The 20,899-nt window shown below is 40.3% G+C and overlaps 1 protein-coding gene across 1 annotated transcript; it reads left to right on the top strand.

The window, feature by feature from the left end:
* The first annotated feature begins 1,767 nt into the window (after positions 1-1,767).
* On the top strand, positions 1,768-19,389 carry grm5a (glutamate receptor, metabotropic 5a). Its single transcript, XM_028595939.1, has 18 exons — positions 1,768-1,995; positions 2,082-2,215; positions 3,301-3,562; positions 3,966-4,080; positions 5,832-6,081; positions 11,116-11,351; positions 11,472-11,593; positions 11,680-11,804; positions 11,906-12,074; positions 13,840-13,966; positions 14,585-14,702; positions 15,267-15,453; positions 16,251-16,409; positions 16,597-16,722; positions 16,922-17,104; positions 17,209-17,375; positions 18,461-18,779; positions 18,882-19,389. Exons 1-18 carry the CDS (start codon positions 1,768-1,770, stop codon positions 19,344-19,346), a joined length of 3,492 nt encoding a protein of 1,163 aa, XP_028451740.1. The 3' UTR covers positions 19,347-19,389.
* Positions 19,390-20,899: the final 1,510 nt, after the last annotated feature.

Raw genomic sequence — 20,899 nt, forward strand, 5'->3', positions numbered from 1 at the left:
ATTACACTTTATATTATACAAGACAGACATTTAATTATGTTTGGAGTCATTCTGACCTAAGGCAAGAAAGGGAAAGAGTTGCAGTTGAAGTGCATACTTTCTCCGTTCTGTCCTGGACACTATCATTTACCATCCAGCTCAGATGAACCCCTGCCATGTCTTTTTGAACACAGAGGCTGTAATGGCAAATTGAATGAAAAGCCATGAAGCATCAAGGAGCTGTGCATGAAGTCAAACTGACCTCAAGCACAGCACAAAACAAAACCCTTCATACCAAATAAAAACATGGGATTATATGGCCACTGTTTTTATCAATGGTATTTCAATCAGGAGAGAATTAATTTAAAGAGTGAAATAAATGTATTGACATTGGTGCAAAAATAACCCCATCGTGACGACATGAACGTTTTAGGGGTAGAGATGTCATGAATAGACAATGGTGGTGGTGCAGGGATGAAGGGAACTGCCTATCTAAATGGATGTGATGTTGAGTGGGGCTTTTGATGATGGGAGGAACCCATGGGCAGCAGCAGCGAGGACAACGGTTTAAAAGTTTGATAGCAATGCTACGATAGGCTCACGGAGATCTTGTTAAAATCTGGTTGATTTAACTGAAATAGTGAACGCCCATAGTCTCAGAGACACACACAGAGAGAGAGAGAGAGAGAGAGAGAGAGAGAGAGGAAGAGAGAGGATGAACGAAAAGCATCTCGTTTTGATGTCGGATTAATGAATAATCGGTCATTTCGAGTCGGTTACACAATCACATTAAAAGGGTGAAAAAGACGACAGGCTGGGCTCGGCAGGGCAGAAAGAGAAACCCGCATCACCAATTCACTGTTAGCCAATCGCAACAGATCGTCGCGCTCCATAATAAACACCACACCACCACTTTAACCATTAGCCTATCGTTAAGGATGTCAATCGTTACCGTTCATCCCTTATTTGTTTTTCTTATATTTGTGCACTTCTTTCTTTTTTTATGTTAACAATGCGTCTGTGTTCCTCGCCTTCCATAGCTTTCCACAGTGCTCATTCTAGTCACTGTTGATGCTCCATGCTCTGCACTGTTTTGGAGTAGGAGGAGGTGGAGAAGGAGTGGGGGCCGCCGTGTGCGTCAGTAAGTCAAACATGTTCCAATAACGGACTATAATATCTGCTGCTATTTGCAGTTTTCTGTAGCTAGGCGCCAGACTGAGCTTGAGCAGAAACCTGCAGCGCTCTTCTGTGATGGAAACGATCTCAAAAGGAATGGCATCTGCAAGGCTGCTGGCAGGAAACAGGTAGGCTGAAGTTGTCTGCATATTTTAGCTATGAGGTGCGCACAATAATGAAGTTATACTTAAGAGAGAATTGAGTTTTACATAGGTTGTTAATTCTTCTTTGGACCACCAGCCTAGATGTCTTTTTTTTAGGTTGCATGATGCCCTGCCAACATCCTTTCAGCACCATGGACAGCAACTTTATGTCATTTTAGGGAGGGAGTAAGAAGAGCAAGTTTTAAATAAGCTGTGATTTGTGAATAAATAACCAAACCTACTTTTTTTTCCCCACATGGTCACTGTACTTAAAATACATGTGCTGACTGACTGAGTAAGTCTTATACTAAAATGTCTTAAGGTATTGTAAAAATGTGCTTACATACTGAGCTCCTTTATTTCCAATCCCTTTCATTTTCTTCAGGAATCTAACCCTTACCCCAGGCACTACAAGCACCATGCCAAAGACAGCACATTCATCAGAACGTCAGCTCTAAGAGGACAGAGGATGGCAAGAGGTGTAAGGAGGAACACAGAGATGGGAAATAGATTAGAGCTATATGTGAGGCTGCTGGCAGTGAGTGCATTACTGGGAGCTGATCTGAGCTGGCTGGGCCTGAAAGATCAGGTTGGGGTCAATGCCCAGAACACTGAGAGAAGGGTATTGACACATATCCCTGGTGACATCATCATAGGAGCGCTGTTCTCTGTCCACCACCAGCCACCTGCAGACAAGGTACACGCTGTGTGTTTATGTGTGTTCTTATTTTTTTCCACATGTTACAAACATTAGTAATCTCAGATGTGTTACACTTTGCTCAGGTCCATGAGCGAAAGTGTGGTGCGGTGCGTGAGCAGTATGGGATCCAGAGAGTGGAGGCCATGATGCACACTCTGGATCGAATCAACGCAGACCCCACTATCCTCCCGAATATCACCCTGGGCTGCGAGATCAGGTCAGAAACTATTCACAAAAGTTTGATGATGTTGTTGTTAGTGACCTTTACTAATGGATTATGAGTGGACCATGTGTAGACACAATGTAGAATTTTGATATAAAAGAATGGCTGACTAATCCGTTAGTCTGAGAGAGAGAGACCAGAAAAACAACAAAGTATAGCAATCCAATTTAAACATATAATATATTACACTCAGGGTGGGATAAAACCCAGAGGTTTGGCATGACACTGTTGTTTGGTTAAGATGCCATATATATGGACTTCACATAAGCAGTAATCAAATCAGCTAGCAGACTCACGGACGACCAGAGCAACTGTCTGAATTCTGCTGAGATGTTAGGCATCGCCTTAACTGCTACTGGAAAATCATCAAAATTAAGCAAAATTGTTTGGATTCTACTTTTTACAACATGTAATGTTAAGAACAATGCACTCAGGCAAGGTCTGTAATACTAATTGCAGTGTACTTTTATTACATTTTCAATCATTCACCGGAGGCAAATGTTTTACTGGTCTCTAAAAACAAAAAACAAAACAACTGTAATTGCTGACACTATGTTTTTCTTTTGTTTTATAATATAGTGAGCAAAGCAAAATTGCACTAAAGTTAATGTTCCTTTTTTGGGTCTAATATTCTATCTTTGTCTAAGGACAAGGATTTTCATGTACCATACTGTAAGTCTTAACCTTGAAAGAGCAGGCTGGATAGAATGCCTTAAAAATCAAAGGTTCAGATTTGTTTTTAAAGTTTAGCTACTAAAGTACTCAAATACCATATGTTGAAGAAGTTTGTTTGCCACAATCATGCATCCTTTCCATAAGGTTGGTGGTGTGATCCATTCTAACCGCAAGTACACTGTAAGAAATGAGGGACAAAATCCACAGCACAAGAATAATTTTAAAGCTTAGATGAAACCAATATGAGGCTGATGCTGCTGGTGTTGTTTCCCAGCAACAAACCTACAAATCAGGCAGTATCCCTCCGCCAGAGCTCAGCAAAGAAACACTGTACAGAAGAACAAAAAAAATCTTTGCATCCTGCTTGCCTAAACAACATTATGAACTCAGTCTTTCTACACCAGGGACTCATGCTGGCACTCTGCGGTGGCGCTGGAGCAGAGCATTGAGTTTATTCGGGACACACTAGTGTCCAACGAAGAGGAGGAGAGCCAGGGCAGGTGTACTGCAGAAGCAGGGAGCCTGTTGCTGCAGTCGAAGAAGCCCATTGTGGGACTGATTGGACCAGGATCTAGCTCTGTGGCCATCCAGGTGCAAAATCTCCTTCAACTCTTCAACATCCCACAAATAGCTTACTCAGCCACTAGCATGGATCTCAGTGACAAGGTAAGACCAATTAACAAAAACAATGACATTAAAGTTTGAGAACACTTCAAACCTTCACATTGAATTACAAGGTAGCAAAAATATATTCACCAAATGTTTTTCATTCTTACTGGTTTGGGGTTTGAAGAGACTTTATGTCTGCTTTTTAAGAGATGCATTGTATTCCAGTGTAGACTTTACAAAGTAACCTGGTTTTCAACTATATTATCCTCTGACGATAATGCAGACATGACAATAACAAAAGCTGAAATTTCATTGCCATATTTCAAGGATGATTTTCATATAATAAAACTAGTGGAAAGCTGGGGATTGGAGGCCAGGTAGAATACATTTAAGAATTTAAAATACTACATTTGTATGCTGTCAAGTATACTGCCATGAACATTTAAATTCCTTCCGACAGAGCTTGTATAAATATTTCATGAGGGTGGTTCCATCAGATATGCAACAGGCCAAAGCCATGGTGGACATTGTCAAGAAATACAACTGGAGCTACGTGTCTGCAATACACACAGAGGGTAAGACTTCCTAAATTGTGTCATTCTGTTTCTCCTTTCATCTCTCTCTTTAATCAATATTTACACATGGATTAAGCAACATTCATGACACTTACACTGAGTTGCCAGATTATCAGTTGCAAATAGTCCTATACCAGGTGACGCTGATACTAATCTTAAATATAATATTTCTTTTTTTTACATTGGGTCTGAAATGGAGAAACACATGCATCTGCATTATTGTGGGCAGTGCCAGACTCAGTTCTTAGTTTCAGAAGTTTTTCTGTTTTCCATCTGAAGGGGCAGAGATGAAGCATCACACTTTTACTTTGTGACATTCTGACCTGACATCAAAATACAGTAGAGGAAGCTCTGCCAAATCTCATATATCATTTTGAGTGTGAATAGCCTCCCTCAGCAAGTACACTGGAGTCTTTACACAGATACACATACAAACACAAACACAAACATACCATACGTCAAGTCACTCTCCCGTAAAACCTCTGATTTTAGTCGTTACTGTTCAGTGGAGGCCATTATATGTATCCATGGCATGAATATGAAACTCATATGAAATTAGCTCTGATTATTTATTCTCTGTAATCCTGTTCATAATTAGCAAAGCTTCCCAGGAAACATCTGCCATGGGCTTTGAACTCTCTGGGTATCATGTGCTCTGTCCACTTATTTCAGGGATGCTTTTAGCAGTTGCCCATTCTCGGATATGAATTGTATCTTTTATTATCCTATCTATATGTTAGCTTTTGATTCAGTGAGAAGGAAAGGTAGGAGACTTAAATCAAATCACTCCTAATTTTTGAAAGCAATTAACGTTTACTGTAGCCCCAGAGGTTATGCTTGTGGTTATCAAAAACTGTAATGTTCAGCTTACTTTACATTTTGCCTATAACTGTGACAACAAATACGTTATTATTTACAGTGTTGGCTGCACAGAAAGGTGGAAAAAAATATCAAAGAAGAAAATAAAATAATGGTGAAAATACAGTTTAAAAAATGTTCCCACTCAAGGAGGCATGCCACATATGGGGGTAAAACCCACACATAGTAATAAGAAGGATGCCTCAAACAGTGTCCTGCCCATAGTGAGAGTACACTTGCTAAGCAACAGAAAGTAGGTGACCTCATTTCCAGCAAAAACAGGGAAATGTAACCCCTGACAGTTGCCATAATGGGGCCAATTTACTAGATTCTGAAGTGTTGTACACCAGTGTATTTGATTGTGTACACCCTGTGTGCGCCTGTGTGCGTGAATCACAAGATCACACAAAAGCATTGATGCTGGAGTAAAAGTGTGGGGAGCACAAAAAAACAAAAATATTGCATAAATGTTTGCAGAGCAATGTGAAATAAGTATACTGGAATAGCAGATGATACATTTTAAATTCTAATGCAAAAAAAAACCTAAAAAGCAACTGCCTAAACTGCTTTCTTAAGAATGCTGTTGGTTTAAATTGATAACAAACATTTTGTTAATGTAAATGCAATGTAGTGCTTTTCTAGTCTTAACGACTACTCAAAGTGCTTTTACAAGTAGGAACCATTCACACACTGGTGGCCGAGGCTGCCATACAAGGTGCCACCTGCTCACACACCAATTTGGGGTTCGGTGTCTTACCCAAGGGCACTGCAGAGCCGGGGACCGAATCACGACATCCCAATTGGTAGACGACCGCTCTGCCACCTGAGCCACTGTGTGCGCAGTATTGTCTGTGTATATGAACACCATTTGATTCATGTATTGCTCTCCGTAGGTAATTATGGTGAGAGTGGAATGGAAGCATTTAAAGACATGGCAGCAAAGGAGGGGATCTGTATCGCCCACTCTGATAAGATATATAGCAATGCAGGCGAACAGAGCTTTGATAAGCTATTGCAGAAGCTACGAGCTCACCTGCCCAAAGCCAGGGTTGTGGCCTGCTTCTGCGAGGGCATGACAGTCCGAGGCATACTGATGGCTATGAGACGACAGGGCCTCGTGGGAGAGTTTCTGCTGGTTGGAAGGTGAGTGGTGGATTGTGGTATGTAGAATTCATGACTGCATTTCTTACCCATTAGCTTTTTGTTGTTGCTTGTGTAAGAGACTAAAAGAATTGACTAAAATATTTGTGCTTCAGGTTTTTTAGTCTTCATTTCCAATCCAGACTGTCTTCAGATGTCCAGCATTGGGGCCATCTTTGTCCTCTCATCATCATCATCCTTATTATCATCTTCATCGCATCCATCAACTTCATGGTATATGGTAAAGGTATTTTTAATGACCTTTTTTGTATTTACATGGCAGAGACACTGTGCCACAAACGTTTATGAGACGAGGAAGTTGGAATTTGTTGTTTATCTTCAAATTCTATGTACTTGATACTATTTTTACATTTGGTCTGTATTGCTGCACTTGTTGCTGTCATCGAGAAAGGCTAATCCAGCCTGCTTTTCTTTTTTTTCAAATAAGAATTATTAATGCAGATGTTTTATTTGAGCAGCATGGTGTTGTTTGTATGATTATCCTTCAGATAGAAAACGTAACCACTCAAATGGGGAAGCATATTTATCCTGCACAAATGTGCTGTAACAGAACACAGTAAATTAATCGTGAATCAATATTAAATTGTATAATTTTGCTATTGTCACTGTCACTGTCTAACAGTACAACAACAAAAAAGAGGTGTGGCTGGTAGCCATGTAAAGGCAGCATATCAGGGATTTGTTTTTTAAAAAGGCCACATATTAGACAAATGAATAGCCAAGGCAGTGGTCATTTTCCAGCATTGTAATCCATCCTTAAAAATATATCATTGTGGAAGACACATTAAAATAAAAGAGATTTTCCTTTAAGGAAAATATTACTGTTTCAAATGTTGCTATGTACTGGCTTATTCAGGTTAATTCAGGCAGAGAAAATGTTAAAGGCTGGGCATGCGATGCAGGAGGGACAGTATGCAATTAGGGAAAAAAATAAGCGGAAAAGAGGGGGTTGATTTAGCAGGAGGTTTCACTCTCTCCGAGAATAACATGTTTTATTTTAAGGTTTAGCTCTCTGGCTCACTCTCGTCCCTCGTGTTCTATAAATGCCTTTCCTCATTAGGAGCCACATATGTAGGCTGTCGCTCAAATCTGACAGTAGAAAACATAATATAACCTTGAACTACATATTGCAAAACACCATGCTCTATAATCCATATTAACACACAGGGCTTCCAGTTGTCATCTGCTCATTATTATAGATTATAGTTCATTTGTTAGGACGTTTTTCCTTGCTGTTCTGCTTTGAGGGTAATTGGATTTGAGATGTACTGTTAAGATGGCAGATTGGTGTCTCTTTTGATGTGATCATAATATGAGCATGCACTTTTATCAGTGTATCCTATTAATGGTTATGTCCTTCTTCAACATCATGTTTCTGACCTCACTTTGTTGGCTCCATCACCTTTCATGCTCTTCTTGTTACCTAAAAAAACCCATCCTTTTCATGTCAGCCTGGAGGATTTGTCACCAGGTTGTTGTATGTATGCAGTGCATTCATGCTTAGGTTCCATTTATAGAAAGAAAGGGACTGAAGGAGAAGATCATTATTTTTTGTGTTGCTGTTTTGTTATAAGCACAGATTAAGCTGATTTTTTTTGTATATAAGCCACTGTCAGCCTTCAGCTTGTTTTTTTTATAGAAATCAATGGAGAAATGAAAATTATTGCATATATCACAAGAACATCTTAGAGTTAAGATACTCCAAGAGGATTACTTCTCAAAATGGGGGACATGTGTCTGTTTTTAGCCAACTATTGGATGGATTATACTTTTTTTTCTGGTGCCACCTGTGGTTTTGAGTGAAATATCTCCCCAACTATTGGATAGTTTCAATAGATGGATTCCATTAAATATGGCGTACACATTTAGGCTATGTCCCCATGCAAAATGAATAATTAACTTTGGTAATCCTTTCACTTTTTATCTGTCATCAGGTAAAAATTTTAATTAGTCCAACGCAGTACTTTTATTTATGTTAGAGGTGTACATCAGGAATCACTTTGCTGATTCAAATCATGTTGTTCACTTTTGTTTGAAGATTTATGTAGTTTTTTTTTCACTTTTTTTCTAAGCTAAGCGGTAGCATCATCAAGTGTTCAAAAACCAATGGCATTCCCATCAGCCTCAACTGCATTTTGTGTTTAGCTCTAATTGGCAAATGTTAGCATGCTTACATGCTAAACCAAGATGGTTAACATGTAAACATTAACTGCTAAGCATCAACATGTTAGCATTGTCACTGTGAGTATGTTAGCATGTAGCTCAAATCACCACTGTGCCTAAGAACAGCCACAAAGAGCTGTTAGCATGGCGATACACTCTTCATGTAGTTATACAGTACATTTAGTGCCACTGCCTAGTTTGCAGTACAGTTTACATACAGTATGACAGTCCCTTCACACAAGTGCTTCAACCAACTACTTGGAGTTGCTAGTGCTAGTAAAGACAACAAGATCCCCCACTGGCTTCTCACCAGCAAATAATGCCCTTTGTGCTCATTGGAGCACCTGAGTAAGCCGGAAACACAGCAACCGAGGTTTGCCTAGGTCTTAGAAGAGTGTTTTTGCCTCTGCGTCGTTCAGACAGCTGTTTCACTTTTTCTTTCATGTCTTGTTGAGTTTAATTTTAGAAATGGACACCTTTTTAGCCTCAAGTTCGTACCACTACAGAGTAAAGTGTCCACTCAGAAAAGATCTGGCTGGAGAGTTGACCAGCATTGTTTTAAATAAGAGCATGGTGTGTGTGTGTGTGTGTGTGTGTGTGTGTGTGTGTGTGTGCGCACACACGCGTGCATGCGCGCACACACGCGTGCATGCGCGTGTGTGTATGTGTGCGTGTCTTCAAGCCTGTAGGTGGTGCAGCAACACGCCGCACACAGCATATTGCCCTCCCAGGTCGATGTGTGGGTTTCAGAGCTCTCGTTCAAGAGTGATTCAAACTATCCAGAGTCAAAGCCATCCATGCTTTTCATATCCATTCCTGTCTTTTTTATGCCAGTATACCATTTCTGTGCTCGCTTCTCTAAGGATGTGTTATGAAATGATCTCCTACCTCACCCAGAGAACTAGGCATCATAAAAAACACCCACGCTACTGTTGTGTAACTCCAGCTCAGTTTGCAAAGTTTTTTTTAAAATGACTTCCTTTGCTTTTTTTGTCAGTTAGAAAGAGAAGAGTGAATTTCTTTGTCAGTGAGGTGTGCGTGTTTACATGTATGCACATGTGGAGGTGTAATAAGCCTTTTGTCTTTGTTGATCGTAGACAAGTGTCCAGAGGGAAAGATAATAATAGATGGAGTAGAAACCTTTTTACGCAATTCACTGATGAGCTAGCTTACTGAGCCCAAGCCCACAGTCTTGAATAAATAGTAGATCAGATGTGTCTGCAGACGCTGCAGTCTGATGGTGTTTGTCTGGTGTTTTAATTCACTGAGCATCAGGTATCTTTTGTAATTATAGTCAGAAGGTGTTGCACCAAGCTGCCATTATGTAGAATGAAACAAATAACTAATCCCTTATGTAAAATGTCCAATTGACAAACCAATATATGCTCTGATATTGTCTGTATTAAAAATACATTAACAGATTGGTTCATATGAAGAGCATGTTTCTGCATTGCAGGCCTATAGAGATTGTTGTTCCTTAAGTTATTAAAGTCAAGCAAATCAGTATGCTTTCCATTACAAGTGTGTCTCGATAGACTTCACAGATAATGAGCCCATAGAGATCTTATTTATCAGCAGTCAGACACAAACTTTGCAAACAAAAATATGTGACTTTAGTCTATACAAAACAAAATGGCATGTTGAAAAGAAGTGTCTCTATCCCAGCTAGCCAAGTCCTTCCAGCAACATTAACATTTGATCCTTGGAGATTTATTTCAAGTTATCTTTGCATGTGAACATAATTAAAAAATGTCACTTCACAATTTTTTAACTGTGATATGTCAGCAAATACTTACTCTTTTTTGTATCACCCAGTGGATCTTGTGGTGGTACATCTGAGTCATCATGATAATTATTTTATTTTTATTTTTTTTATTTTACTATAACTCTCTGCAGAGCAGCCATTAGGTTCATTTTGTGAGGCACCAACTGTCTCTTTCAATATGTTCAACAGTGGTACAAAATTTAGTCATAAGCACCAACTACAGCTTTTTTCACCAGCACAGATATAGAATTAACTGCTGTCATGGACTTGGTGTTATTACTCTTTATAAGACCATTAAAAACTACATACGGTAACCTGTTGTACCCTAATCCTGTATTTAGTAAAGTGTTTTTTAATAAGAGCCACTGTAATGTTGGGTGATACTGGTGATACTGGGAAACAAGTTTCATTGGGTGTAATTGTGAACCAGGTTCAAGGCTTAGTATAGATCCCCAGTACATAAGCACAGTGTTGGTAAGGGGGTGGAAGCTGTTCTTCAGCATCAACGCCATAATCCAAATGCCTCCGTCTTCTATGAGGACAGATGGAAATGTAATGGACAAAATAAGTCCTGCCTTTCAATCATTTATTTCTCGAACATTGCATCAGGTTTACTAGCTGTTCCTTACAGCTAACAAACAGTGATATGTTTTCCACAAGTCTTGCTGAAGTGACAGCGCTGTCTAAACAGTCAAATCCTGGTGTGGGTTGCAATTGAGCTACAGTAATACTTAAATGGTACACAATGTGCTGTATATAAATGAATGGTTTCTGTGTAAGAATTAGAAAAGCTATTTTGTAGAAACGTGTAAATGTCCAATATAATTGTTCTATTATTCACATTATATGCCTGTACTATTTATCTCAGCATTTTAATGTAAAATGCTGACTTAATCAATAGCTTTAAAGAAAAAAAAAATCTATAAATGAAAATAAAAAACAATAAAGCAATAAAACAAAAAAGAAGAAAACATATCAAAGTCGTACAGTATCAGGACCAACCATTCAAACTAAATGTGCTGTACCTTCGTTTGTTTCTCTCTCTCTCTTTCTCTCTCTCTCTCTCTCTCTCTCTCTCTCCTGTCCAGTGATGGCTGGGCAGACAGGTCTGACGTTACCGATGGCTACCAGAGGGAGGCAGCTGGTGGAATCACTATAAAGCTAAAGTCGGCGTACGTGACCTGGTTCGACGATTATTACCTGAACCTGAAGCCTGACGCCAACCTGAGAAACCCCTGGTTCCCCGAGTTCTGGCAACATCGCTTCCAATGCAGGTTGAAGGGGCATCCGCAGGAAAGCAGCATGTTCAACCGCACTTGCACCTGTTAGTACAACATGATGCTTCACACACCTCCTTACTGTATTCACATCATAAAAGTTTCACCATCAGTTTAGATTATAGTGATTGGGTTTCTCCTTATGAGCAGGTCTCTGTTCTACACAGGGAGAGAGTCTCTTCGCCATCAGTATGCCCAAGATACCAAGATGGGCTTTGTCATAAATGCCATCTATTCCATGGCTTACGGACTGCACGCCATGCAGCAATCCCTCTGTCCAGGATATAAGGTACGATAATAAACAGTGTGCACATTTGTATGGTTTCACATTGGGCCTGACCGTATTGACAGTGTTTGCTCCTCCCCTGGTGCCAGGGTTTGTGTGAGAACATGCGGCCCATTGATGGCCGCAAGCTGCTGGATTTCCTAATGAGAACCAACTTTACTGGTGTGTCTGGGGAGACCATCTACTTTGACCAGAGTGGAGACTCACCTGGCAGGTAAGGATTATGGTGGGAAAGAAAGGAAGGAAATTAAGAAGTAGAAAGCATTGGTAAATGTATGCATATGCTGTTTTATGCACACAGTATATGTGCCTTAGGTATGAAATCATGAACTTCAAGCGCACAGGCGAGGATGAGTACGCTTACATCTATGTGGGAAGCTGGGATCAGGGTGGCCTTAAGATGAATGATGAGGAAATCTGGAGTAACAACAGTGACATCATCCAGTCAGTCTGCTCTGAGCCCTGTCAGAAGGCACAGATCAAGGTATGCACCTATCCAACACACAGTTTTACATTTTAGATACACATACAGAAATATGTGTTGTAAAATTCATAAGCTATGTCGAATTACTTAAAAACACATTTTTATCAAGTAAAAATACACATGGTAACTGTACCTACTGCTTTATTTGCATGCATGCAGTAGAATATACTGTATATAAACATCTTCAGGCTATAAATGATTTATATTCAAAGTCTACATCATACCTTTGGAATTCAGTTTTGCTAATAATGGCAGCTGTTTCCATTATTATCTCCAAACAACAGACATGGTTTCATACATTCATGTTTGACTATAGACCACAGAACATACAGTATCAACGTTTTACTGAAAAAAAAAACTGTCACACAGCAGCCATGACTTGGGCCCACAGGTTTACAATCTGCAAATGGTCCAATCAGATCCTCGAGTACCCCACGAGGGACACAGAAAAGCGCTTTGTTCAAGCTTTAATCATGTCCCATCTGGGCTTCTGTAACTCCCTGCAGCTCCTCCAAATCATGGAGAACACTGCAGTCTGCCTCCTCTTAATCATCCCAAACGTTTCTAACATTAAACCCTTCCTACACACTCTACACTGACTACCCGTAATGTGGCAGGTTGTAGGGAATTCAAAACTCCAGTCTCATGCATAACATTTCGAGTAGATCTACTTGTTCACACTTCCAGGCCTTACAACCCAGCCCACATTCCTAGCTTTGGCTCTACCAGCTGCTTGGCTCTCTCTGACATGTGCTGACCTTGACAACAGATAGAAGTCATTCAGATTCAGATTCATGACTTTATTGTCCATTAGATTAGCATAACATGGAAATGTGTCTTTGGCACTGGCACATAAGACAACACATACTCCCCATACAACAATACACAACAATTACGCATCTTAAAATCTTGAAGTGACCAAGTGGCAGTAATAAAAGTGGATTGTTCTTTCACTGGCATGAAGGTCCATCCAAACATCCCCCCATCCAAACAACATTCCATGATACATGTAAATAAGTGATGGTGTTGGTTGCAGAATGTCCTAAAAACAGCCTTATTGGTTGGGAGGGGGATTTGGGGAAAGGGTTAAGGTAAGGTGTGTGTGTGTAGGTGGAGGGGATGGGGCAGGCAAGTTCCAAGGGGCCTATTATTGAGAATGGATACAGCTGACGGAATAAAGGATTTCTTGTTTACAGTAATCGTTATTCCCAACCATTGGGACTTTCAGTCGGCAGGCTGATGGCAGCAACTGAAATGCTGAATTGAGAGGATGGGTGAGATTGTAGATCTGGATTGCTTTTTTGTTTGTGGATTGAGAAAATAAGTCCTGGAGTTGGAGTTGTTTGTCAGATCTCCTGACATGGCATGTCTTCAGACTGTGAGAGGAAACTGGAGCACATAGGGGAACCCCTGGCAAACATGCAAGCTCCACACAGAGATTTGAACCCAGAACTTTCTGCAAGTAAAAGCATGAACCACTGACCCACCACGCCTCCACTCTCCTCAGCTTATATTCACACTGAAAAGATAAGACAAAGACAACCTTTTTTAAAATAGCTAGCATAAATGTATTCCATACATCTTTCTTTCTTTTTTTCTTCTTTTGATCCCCTGACAAAGAAATTCTCATTTCCCTGCCCAGTCAGAGTGTAAGATTAGCTACAGGAAAGTGCCATTGGAGCTTTGAGACCTTTCCGCCCCTTTCATACTGGTGTGTGTGTGTGTGTGTGTGTGTGTGTGTGTGTGTGTGTGTGTGTGTCTCCAGGTGATCCGTAAAGGAGAGGTGAGCTGCTGTTGGACTTGCACTCCCTGCAAGGAGAACGAGTTTGTGTTTGATGAGTACACTTGTCGAGCCTGCGACCTTGGCTTCTGGCCCACATATGACCTCACTGGTAAACACACTTTGTTTATGTGTTTACTTTTACTTTACTTTTTATGTGTTTACTAGATGTATTACTTCAAATACAAGATTTCCAAACAGGCCAGAGGAGCCTTGAATCTAGGTCACACACATGGTGCACCCAAAATCCCCTTAGATCTTATGTACTCTACACACACGTACACATGCACACACACACACACACACATGCACATACACACACACACACACACACACACACACACACACACACACACACACACACACACACACACACACACACACTGTTTAAAACCCCTTTCCTGCCCTTTTGTAAACGCCCTTTCTGTTACTCTGTAATCTGAAAACAAACACATGAAGGAAGTTTTTTTTGTGTAATCTCCATAGGCAAACACTTTGTGTGTTATCTTGTCATCGATCCATCTCTTTCTGATCCCTCTTTTCTCCCTTACAGATCCTTTAAGTGTTTCACAAAATTCACTGCATCATAGATACAGTTACTGTAATAGTAATTTATTTTGCTGCATCCACATCAAGATATGAGTTGCTGTAACATGCAAAGACATGGATACACATCCTCTCATTATCTCTTCTCTTTTCTCACACCCCATGATCTCTCTGTATCCTGCAGGTTGTGAACCGATCCCGGTGCAGTATGTGCGTTGGGGGGATCCAGAGCCCATTGCTGCAGTGGTCTTCTCCTGCCTGGGCCTCATGGCTACACTTTTTGTTACTTCTGTCTTCATCAAGTAAGTCTACAGTCTACGGATTTACTAGTCGTGTACATACACAGTAAAAATAAATCCAACTTGGTCAATAGCAATAACATACCCTAATGCAGTACCTATGGTTGGAAAACTAGTTAGTAGTTTTAAGGTAAAACTTGAGCTTGTTGTGTCTGACACTGGTTCTAAATAACCCAACCATAATAGAAAGAACGAACACAAATGTTGGGTCAAATCAACCTATCGGTATTAAATAAATTGCTATATTGACCCAAACTGGGTATGTGTATATGTGTTGCTAAAAATGGTCACGTTGTTAATAACAACAATTAATAAATACATGATATCTCATTAAGATTCAGACAATAAGTAAGGACAAAATGTTTTCTTGTGTGATGCAGAATGTAAATATATTTCAACATGAAAATATAGAAATATAGTTTTATCATTCAAATACAAAAATAACACGTCTTCATTGAAACCAGTGAGCCTTATTGTGTTGAATATATCAATGAGCCAAAAGCGATACCTTTACTGCACCAGCTGTAGTTTATCAGTTTTGTGAGATATAATTTGATCCATTTGTAGATTTTGGGACACTCCTGTGGTCAAGTCATCCAGTCGTGAGCTCTGCTACATCATCCTAGTTGGAATATGTCTTGGCTACCTGTGCACTTTCACCCTTATCGCCAAGCCCCACATAGTCTACTGCTACCTCCAGCGGCTGGGAATCGGCCTGTCCCCCGCCATGAGCTACTCTGCGCTGGTCACCAAGGTAATTTCTTTTCTGTTTTGTTGCCAGGCGTTAGAGGAACAAATATACACAGTTCAAGTAGTACAAGTTAGTGTCATTTTTCACTTTCTGCAAAACTTTGTGGGTTAAAACTACAACATTCCACCATTAGCTTATTTTGATATCAGAATTTTCAGAAACTCCACAACACAGCATAACTATTTCATAAAACTTTTTAAAAAGTTATCTTTACACGCTCCCATTAAAGGTTTGTTTAAATGGCTTTGCGATTTGAAAATTCTCTGTTTTTTCCATTTTTTGACACGTGAAACAGGATGTTGGGCTTGAGATGCACTTGTATAGAAGATTCAATCGTCAATAGAACAAAACTGAAATTAGCTGTTGAAGATCACTAACTTCTTTCATCACACACACACACATGCAGAGGAGTTGTAGGACAAAAGGAGAAACATACAGTATGCAGTCTACCGTATATGTTGGAGCCTTTGGCAGAGAAAGCTGCCGATGATGTTGCAAACTAACACATTTGATCAGACACTACTACTATCATAGTCCAATGTTTTTCTTAGGTTTTTAGCATAAATAGAAGGGCATCTAAGGATAAGGGCAGGAGTAAAGGAGCTACCTCCAGAGATTGGATGATTGCCAGTTGTAAGGGAGGTAAGGTAGAAGTTTGGGATCTGTGTGTGGGCTGAGGTTGTTATTTAAAATCTGAAAAAACTGAGAAGGGGATTATTGTTATAAACCAGCGCAAGCGGTATTATCCACAGTCAATGTAAGTGAAGCCTGCATCACCATTTGATCTATTTTTGATCCAGACCAACCGTATAGCACGGATCCTGGCAGGCAGCAAGAAGAAAATCTGCACCAAGAAGCCGCGCTTTATGTCCGCCTGCGCACAATTGGTCATCGCCTTCCTACTCATACTGTTGCAGCTTGGGATTATTGTGGCACTTTTCATCATAGAGCCACCACAGGTGTGTTTGTGAGTGTGTGTGTGTGTGTGTGTGTGTGTGTGTGTGTGTGTGTGTGTGTGTGTGTGTGTGTGTGTGTGTGTGTGTGTGTGTGTGTGTGTGTGTGTGTGTGTGTGTGTGTGCTGAACAGTGTGGGGGATGATCATTAATTTATACATCTAGCGTGATCTCTCACTTTCTCTCCTCTTAGGTGATCTATGACTACCCCAGTATTAGTGAAGTACATTTGATCTGCAATCTGACCACTCTGGGGGTGGTGGCGCCGCTGGGCTACAATGGCCTGCTTATCCTGAGCTGCACCTTCTACGCCTTCAAGGTACCTCAGCATAAAAGTTGTTAAGTAGTTTAGTTAAGTTAAGTAGTTTATAACACCGCTCCATTGTACTTTCTCTATTAGGTTCATGGTTTTATTTCTTTGCACTCAGGCCTATTCTTATTTTCTTCCCTTTGTATCCTGTCCTTTCTACTTCAACTTACACTGCTTTAAAATTTCTGTTCTTTCTTTTCTCCAACAGACTCGTAATGTTCCGGCAAATTTTAATGAGGCCAAGTATATTGCCTTTACCATGTACACCACCTGTATCATCTGGCTGGCCTTTGTTCCCATTTACTTTGGCTCCAACTACAAGATCATAACCATGTGCTTTAGTGTCAGCCTCAGTGCCACAGTGGCTCTCTGCTGCATGTTTGTCCCAAAGGTAAAAAAGGAAATGCATATTCTCAGAGTTACAGTGAATATATCTTCCTTTTTTTTTTTTTTTTTTCCCAACACCTTTATGCTAATAGTTATTTTCTTGGTCAGGTGTACATCATGCTTGCCAAGCCTGAGAAAAATGTGCGGAGTGCCTTCACAACATCCACAGTGGTGCGCATGCATGTAGGTGATGCCAAGAAAGCTGCCAAGACAGGCAAAACCTCGAGCAGCATGGCCAACTTGTTTCGACGCCGTGGCTCTGCGCAGGACATCAGGTATATGGGGGACCTAAGTGGGTATTAAGCTATGAATAAATGAACTCCTCAGTATCTAAAACAGGCATTTAATTACATTGGATGATCCATTAGATATTACATTTGTACTACAGTAACAGCAATGTTGCCTCCTTTTTTTGCAGATTTTTGTCAGATCAGGTTAATAATCACACTATAAAATACCAGAACAATCATGGTTTGCATTGCAGTCACTCAGCATTTTATTTCATGTAAGGACTTTATTAGTGATGGTTTATGGTAAAAAAGGATAGTCTTGCAAAAAGGGGCTAAGACCACAAAACTGCAGGTGGGTAGGGACATGGCAGACATGGTGGAGATACTACCTGCTTGGCTCAACATTAGGTAGTCTTGCATTGCCAGACCTATCTCCACAGTGCTGTGGAGAAGGTCTGGCTACACAGACACATTCTGGGATAAGAGAAAAAAATGCTATGGGTTGTTTGCATTACTTTAAACAATCACTATAGACCAATAGTCTTTGGTGGCGCTAAGTTCTTGATGCAGCAATGGTGCCTCTGCAAAATGGTCCCCAAAAGAAACTTGTTTTGGTGAACCATTTGCACCCCGCAAAAGAAAATGTCGCATAAAATATTAAATAAAGTCAACTGTTCACACAATATCGTAACGTTAGCTATTGAAATTAGCTGGATACATGATTAAATGTAATTTGCTCTTACCAGTGTTAGGCTACCTCATTTGGGTTAAGTACTCCCAGAGGAGACCCGCTGCCTTTAAGGATTTGTCTTTCTAGGGAAGATAAAAAGAAAATGGAGGGAGATGTAAAATTACACAGACAGCAAAAGATAGAATGGGGGATGGTAGAAATACTGACAACAAGAAGTAGAACATGAACCTCAGCTTATATGGGGAAGTTATCCTGGTATGATGGTATTTTACAGTATGTACATGTACATACATACAAATAATGTCTTGCAGTACTCACATTTATATGCATGTATCTATACAGTATAGAAGATTAGCAGTATTGCACAGTGGATCTGTCATATTCATCACTTTTCAATACATGTAAACAAATCTTATGTCTCTGTCTTTATGTTTTGCAGTTCCAATGGGAAATCGGTGACATGGGCGCAGAATGAGCACAGCTACAGACCAAACATATGGAAGAGGATGTCATTCCATGTCAAGAAAAAGGAAGCAGTCGAGGTGAACCAGACAGCCATCATCAAGCCCTTCTCTAAAGGAGGAGATACACCTGCGGACACTGGTGTCAAAGAGCAGTATGAGGAGCAACAGGTGTCTCAGCCTTTCACCTGCTCCCCCTCTCAGTCACCAAGGGGTTTCCAAGGAGGAGAGGCTGGAGAGGACGGACAAGCGTTACCCACCTACATACCTGAGCACCCAGCTGGGGTTAGAAGAAGAGTTGGGGACAACGGCCAGGGTGTTGGTATGGTGGATGGTGCCGACATTAGCGTCATAGGTGTGGGTGACATCGGCATAGGGGTGATTGGCGGCCAACCTCAGGGCACCACAATCATGGACCAAATCAGCTGTGTGGTTAACCGTTTCACTGCCAACATTAGCGAGCTGAACACCATGATGCTGCCAGGGGGAGTCACCGTTAGCTCCACGTCCACCACTGCTTTGCCAGCAGCTGCAGATGCCTCCCCCGGCCCACCTCAGTACCTCACATCCAGGAGCAGACAGGCCCCCTCCAATGCCACCACATATGCCGAAGTCGCGGTTGTCTCCAATTTCTGCGAGAATCGACCAGCAGGTAAGATTTATGAGCACCTGGCCGGGACTTGCGTGAGTAGCAGGCGAGCCAAGGATATGGAGGAGCTGGTGGCTCTGACACCTCCCTCCCCGTTTAGAGACTCGTCTCTGAGCTCCAGCGGAAGCTCACCCACCTCGATGTCCCCGGCCTCTGAGGCTGAATATGATCAGCTGCTGCTGAGACACTACAGCCAGAGCTCCTCCTCACTCTAAACCTGCTCTCCTTTCACTACACATTTTTCTCCTTGTTTATTGTTTTTTGGGGGTATTTAAAAAAGACAAAGCTTTAGACTGGACCAGACTCTTGGACACCTTTCTACTTGGGGATATTCAGAATTTGTAGTCAGTTTTTAAAATATATTTTCATTTTCAGATTGGATTGAATGCACCCATTACATGCTTCCATTGAGAGGATTGAGAGAAAAGTGGCACGACTGCAAATATTAAATGCTGAAATTAAGCTGAGCATTGTCAGTGCTTCATCGTTTGTTTCCAAGTGAGTAAAACTTGACAAACAAATGTGCATTTTAGACTTTCAAATGCTATACTGACTGACACAGGTTTCTAACTTTTCAAATTCCAAAGAAAATACTAATAAGCTGAGAAAAATGTATGTAAAAAATACATTTTGATTTCATTATGAAAATGGTCATCAATCATAAATAGGGGAAATTCACCAAATGTTTATATTCAGTGTTTCTTTGGATTAAGCCAAAATGGCTTATGCTGAACTTCAAAATGGCATTTGATTTTTTTAGGTAGGTGCAGGTTGTAAAGATAATTGTATTTAATTTGTATATTTTGCATCACATATTATCATAAACACAGAAAGCGTGATTTGTTTTTATTGCTTACTGTATATTATTGCTGTTGACTTTCTGTACATGTGATGTTTTTGTTACTGACTAATTGCCCTAATCTTTAATATTTTGAGACCCAGGTGGATGTTGATTGTATCAGCATGAATGCTGCCCTCTAATAGGTCAGTCCTGGAAAACATAAGCAAGCATTGTATATCCTGACGATATAGGAGAAAGTTTACAGATGCTGCAGTATGTGAATCAGGAAGCATTTTTTTGTGTGTGGAGAGTTCTCTATGACCTTTTCTTTTCTTGAAAAGAAAATATTTACTGAGAATGAAACCCCCTCCCATCCTGAGAGGACATCTCAAGGGAATGTAAGACATTGTCTAAATAGACATAATCGTCAAGTGTCTAATCCACAACGACCTTATGGAATACTTAGATGTCTTCTTTAATTATTTTCTCTTAGCTGAATGTACGATACATTGTCATTTAAAGTGGACCAAAATGATCTTCCACCTCAGGATGTGTCTGAACCAAAATACCTTTTGACTTCAACTCCTACCTGCTGAATGAGCGCTGTCATCTTTTGGCTCAAAATGTTTCCAGTTTGCATGATGTCAAGATTTGTTTGCACTCTTTAAGTTATATTTGTAATAAATTACTTTTTATATATATATATATATATATATATATATTGTACATGTGAAACTAATAAGATGAATAGATACAGTAGCAAATTAATGATACTATCAGTCTGTGAATATTGATTTGTTTTTAAGATTAGCTTAAGGAGGAGAGAAGCAAACTGAAAGTGTGCCAGATTTTGTGCCAAACATCTATTCCAAAACAGTTGTTTCTAGCCTGGCTTTTCACCTACATATGTGCCAATGTCTATCTGCAGTATATGTAAATTACATTATGTTTCTATAAATGGGCTCATGTTTCAGCCATTATTATTAT

The sequence above is a fragment of the Perca flavescens genome, chromosome 13 (genome assembly GCF_004354835.1).
Source record: "Perca flavescens isolate YP-PL-M2 chromosome 13, PFLA_1.0, whole genome shotgun sequence".
NCBI classification, from domain to species: Eukaryota; Metazoa; Chordata; class Actinopteri; order Perciformes; family Percidae; genus Perca; species Perca flavescens.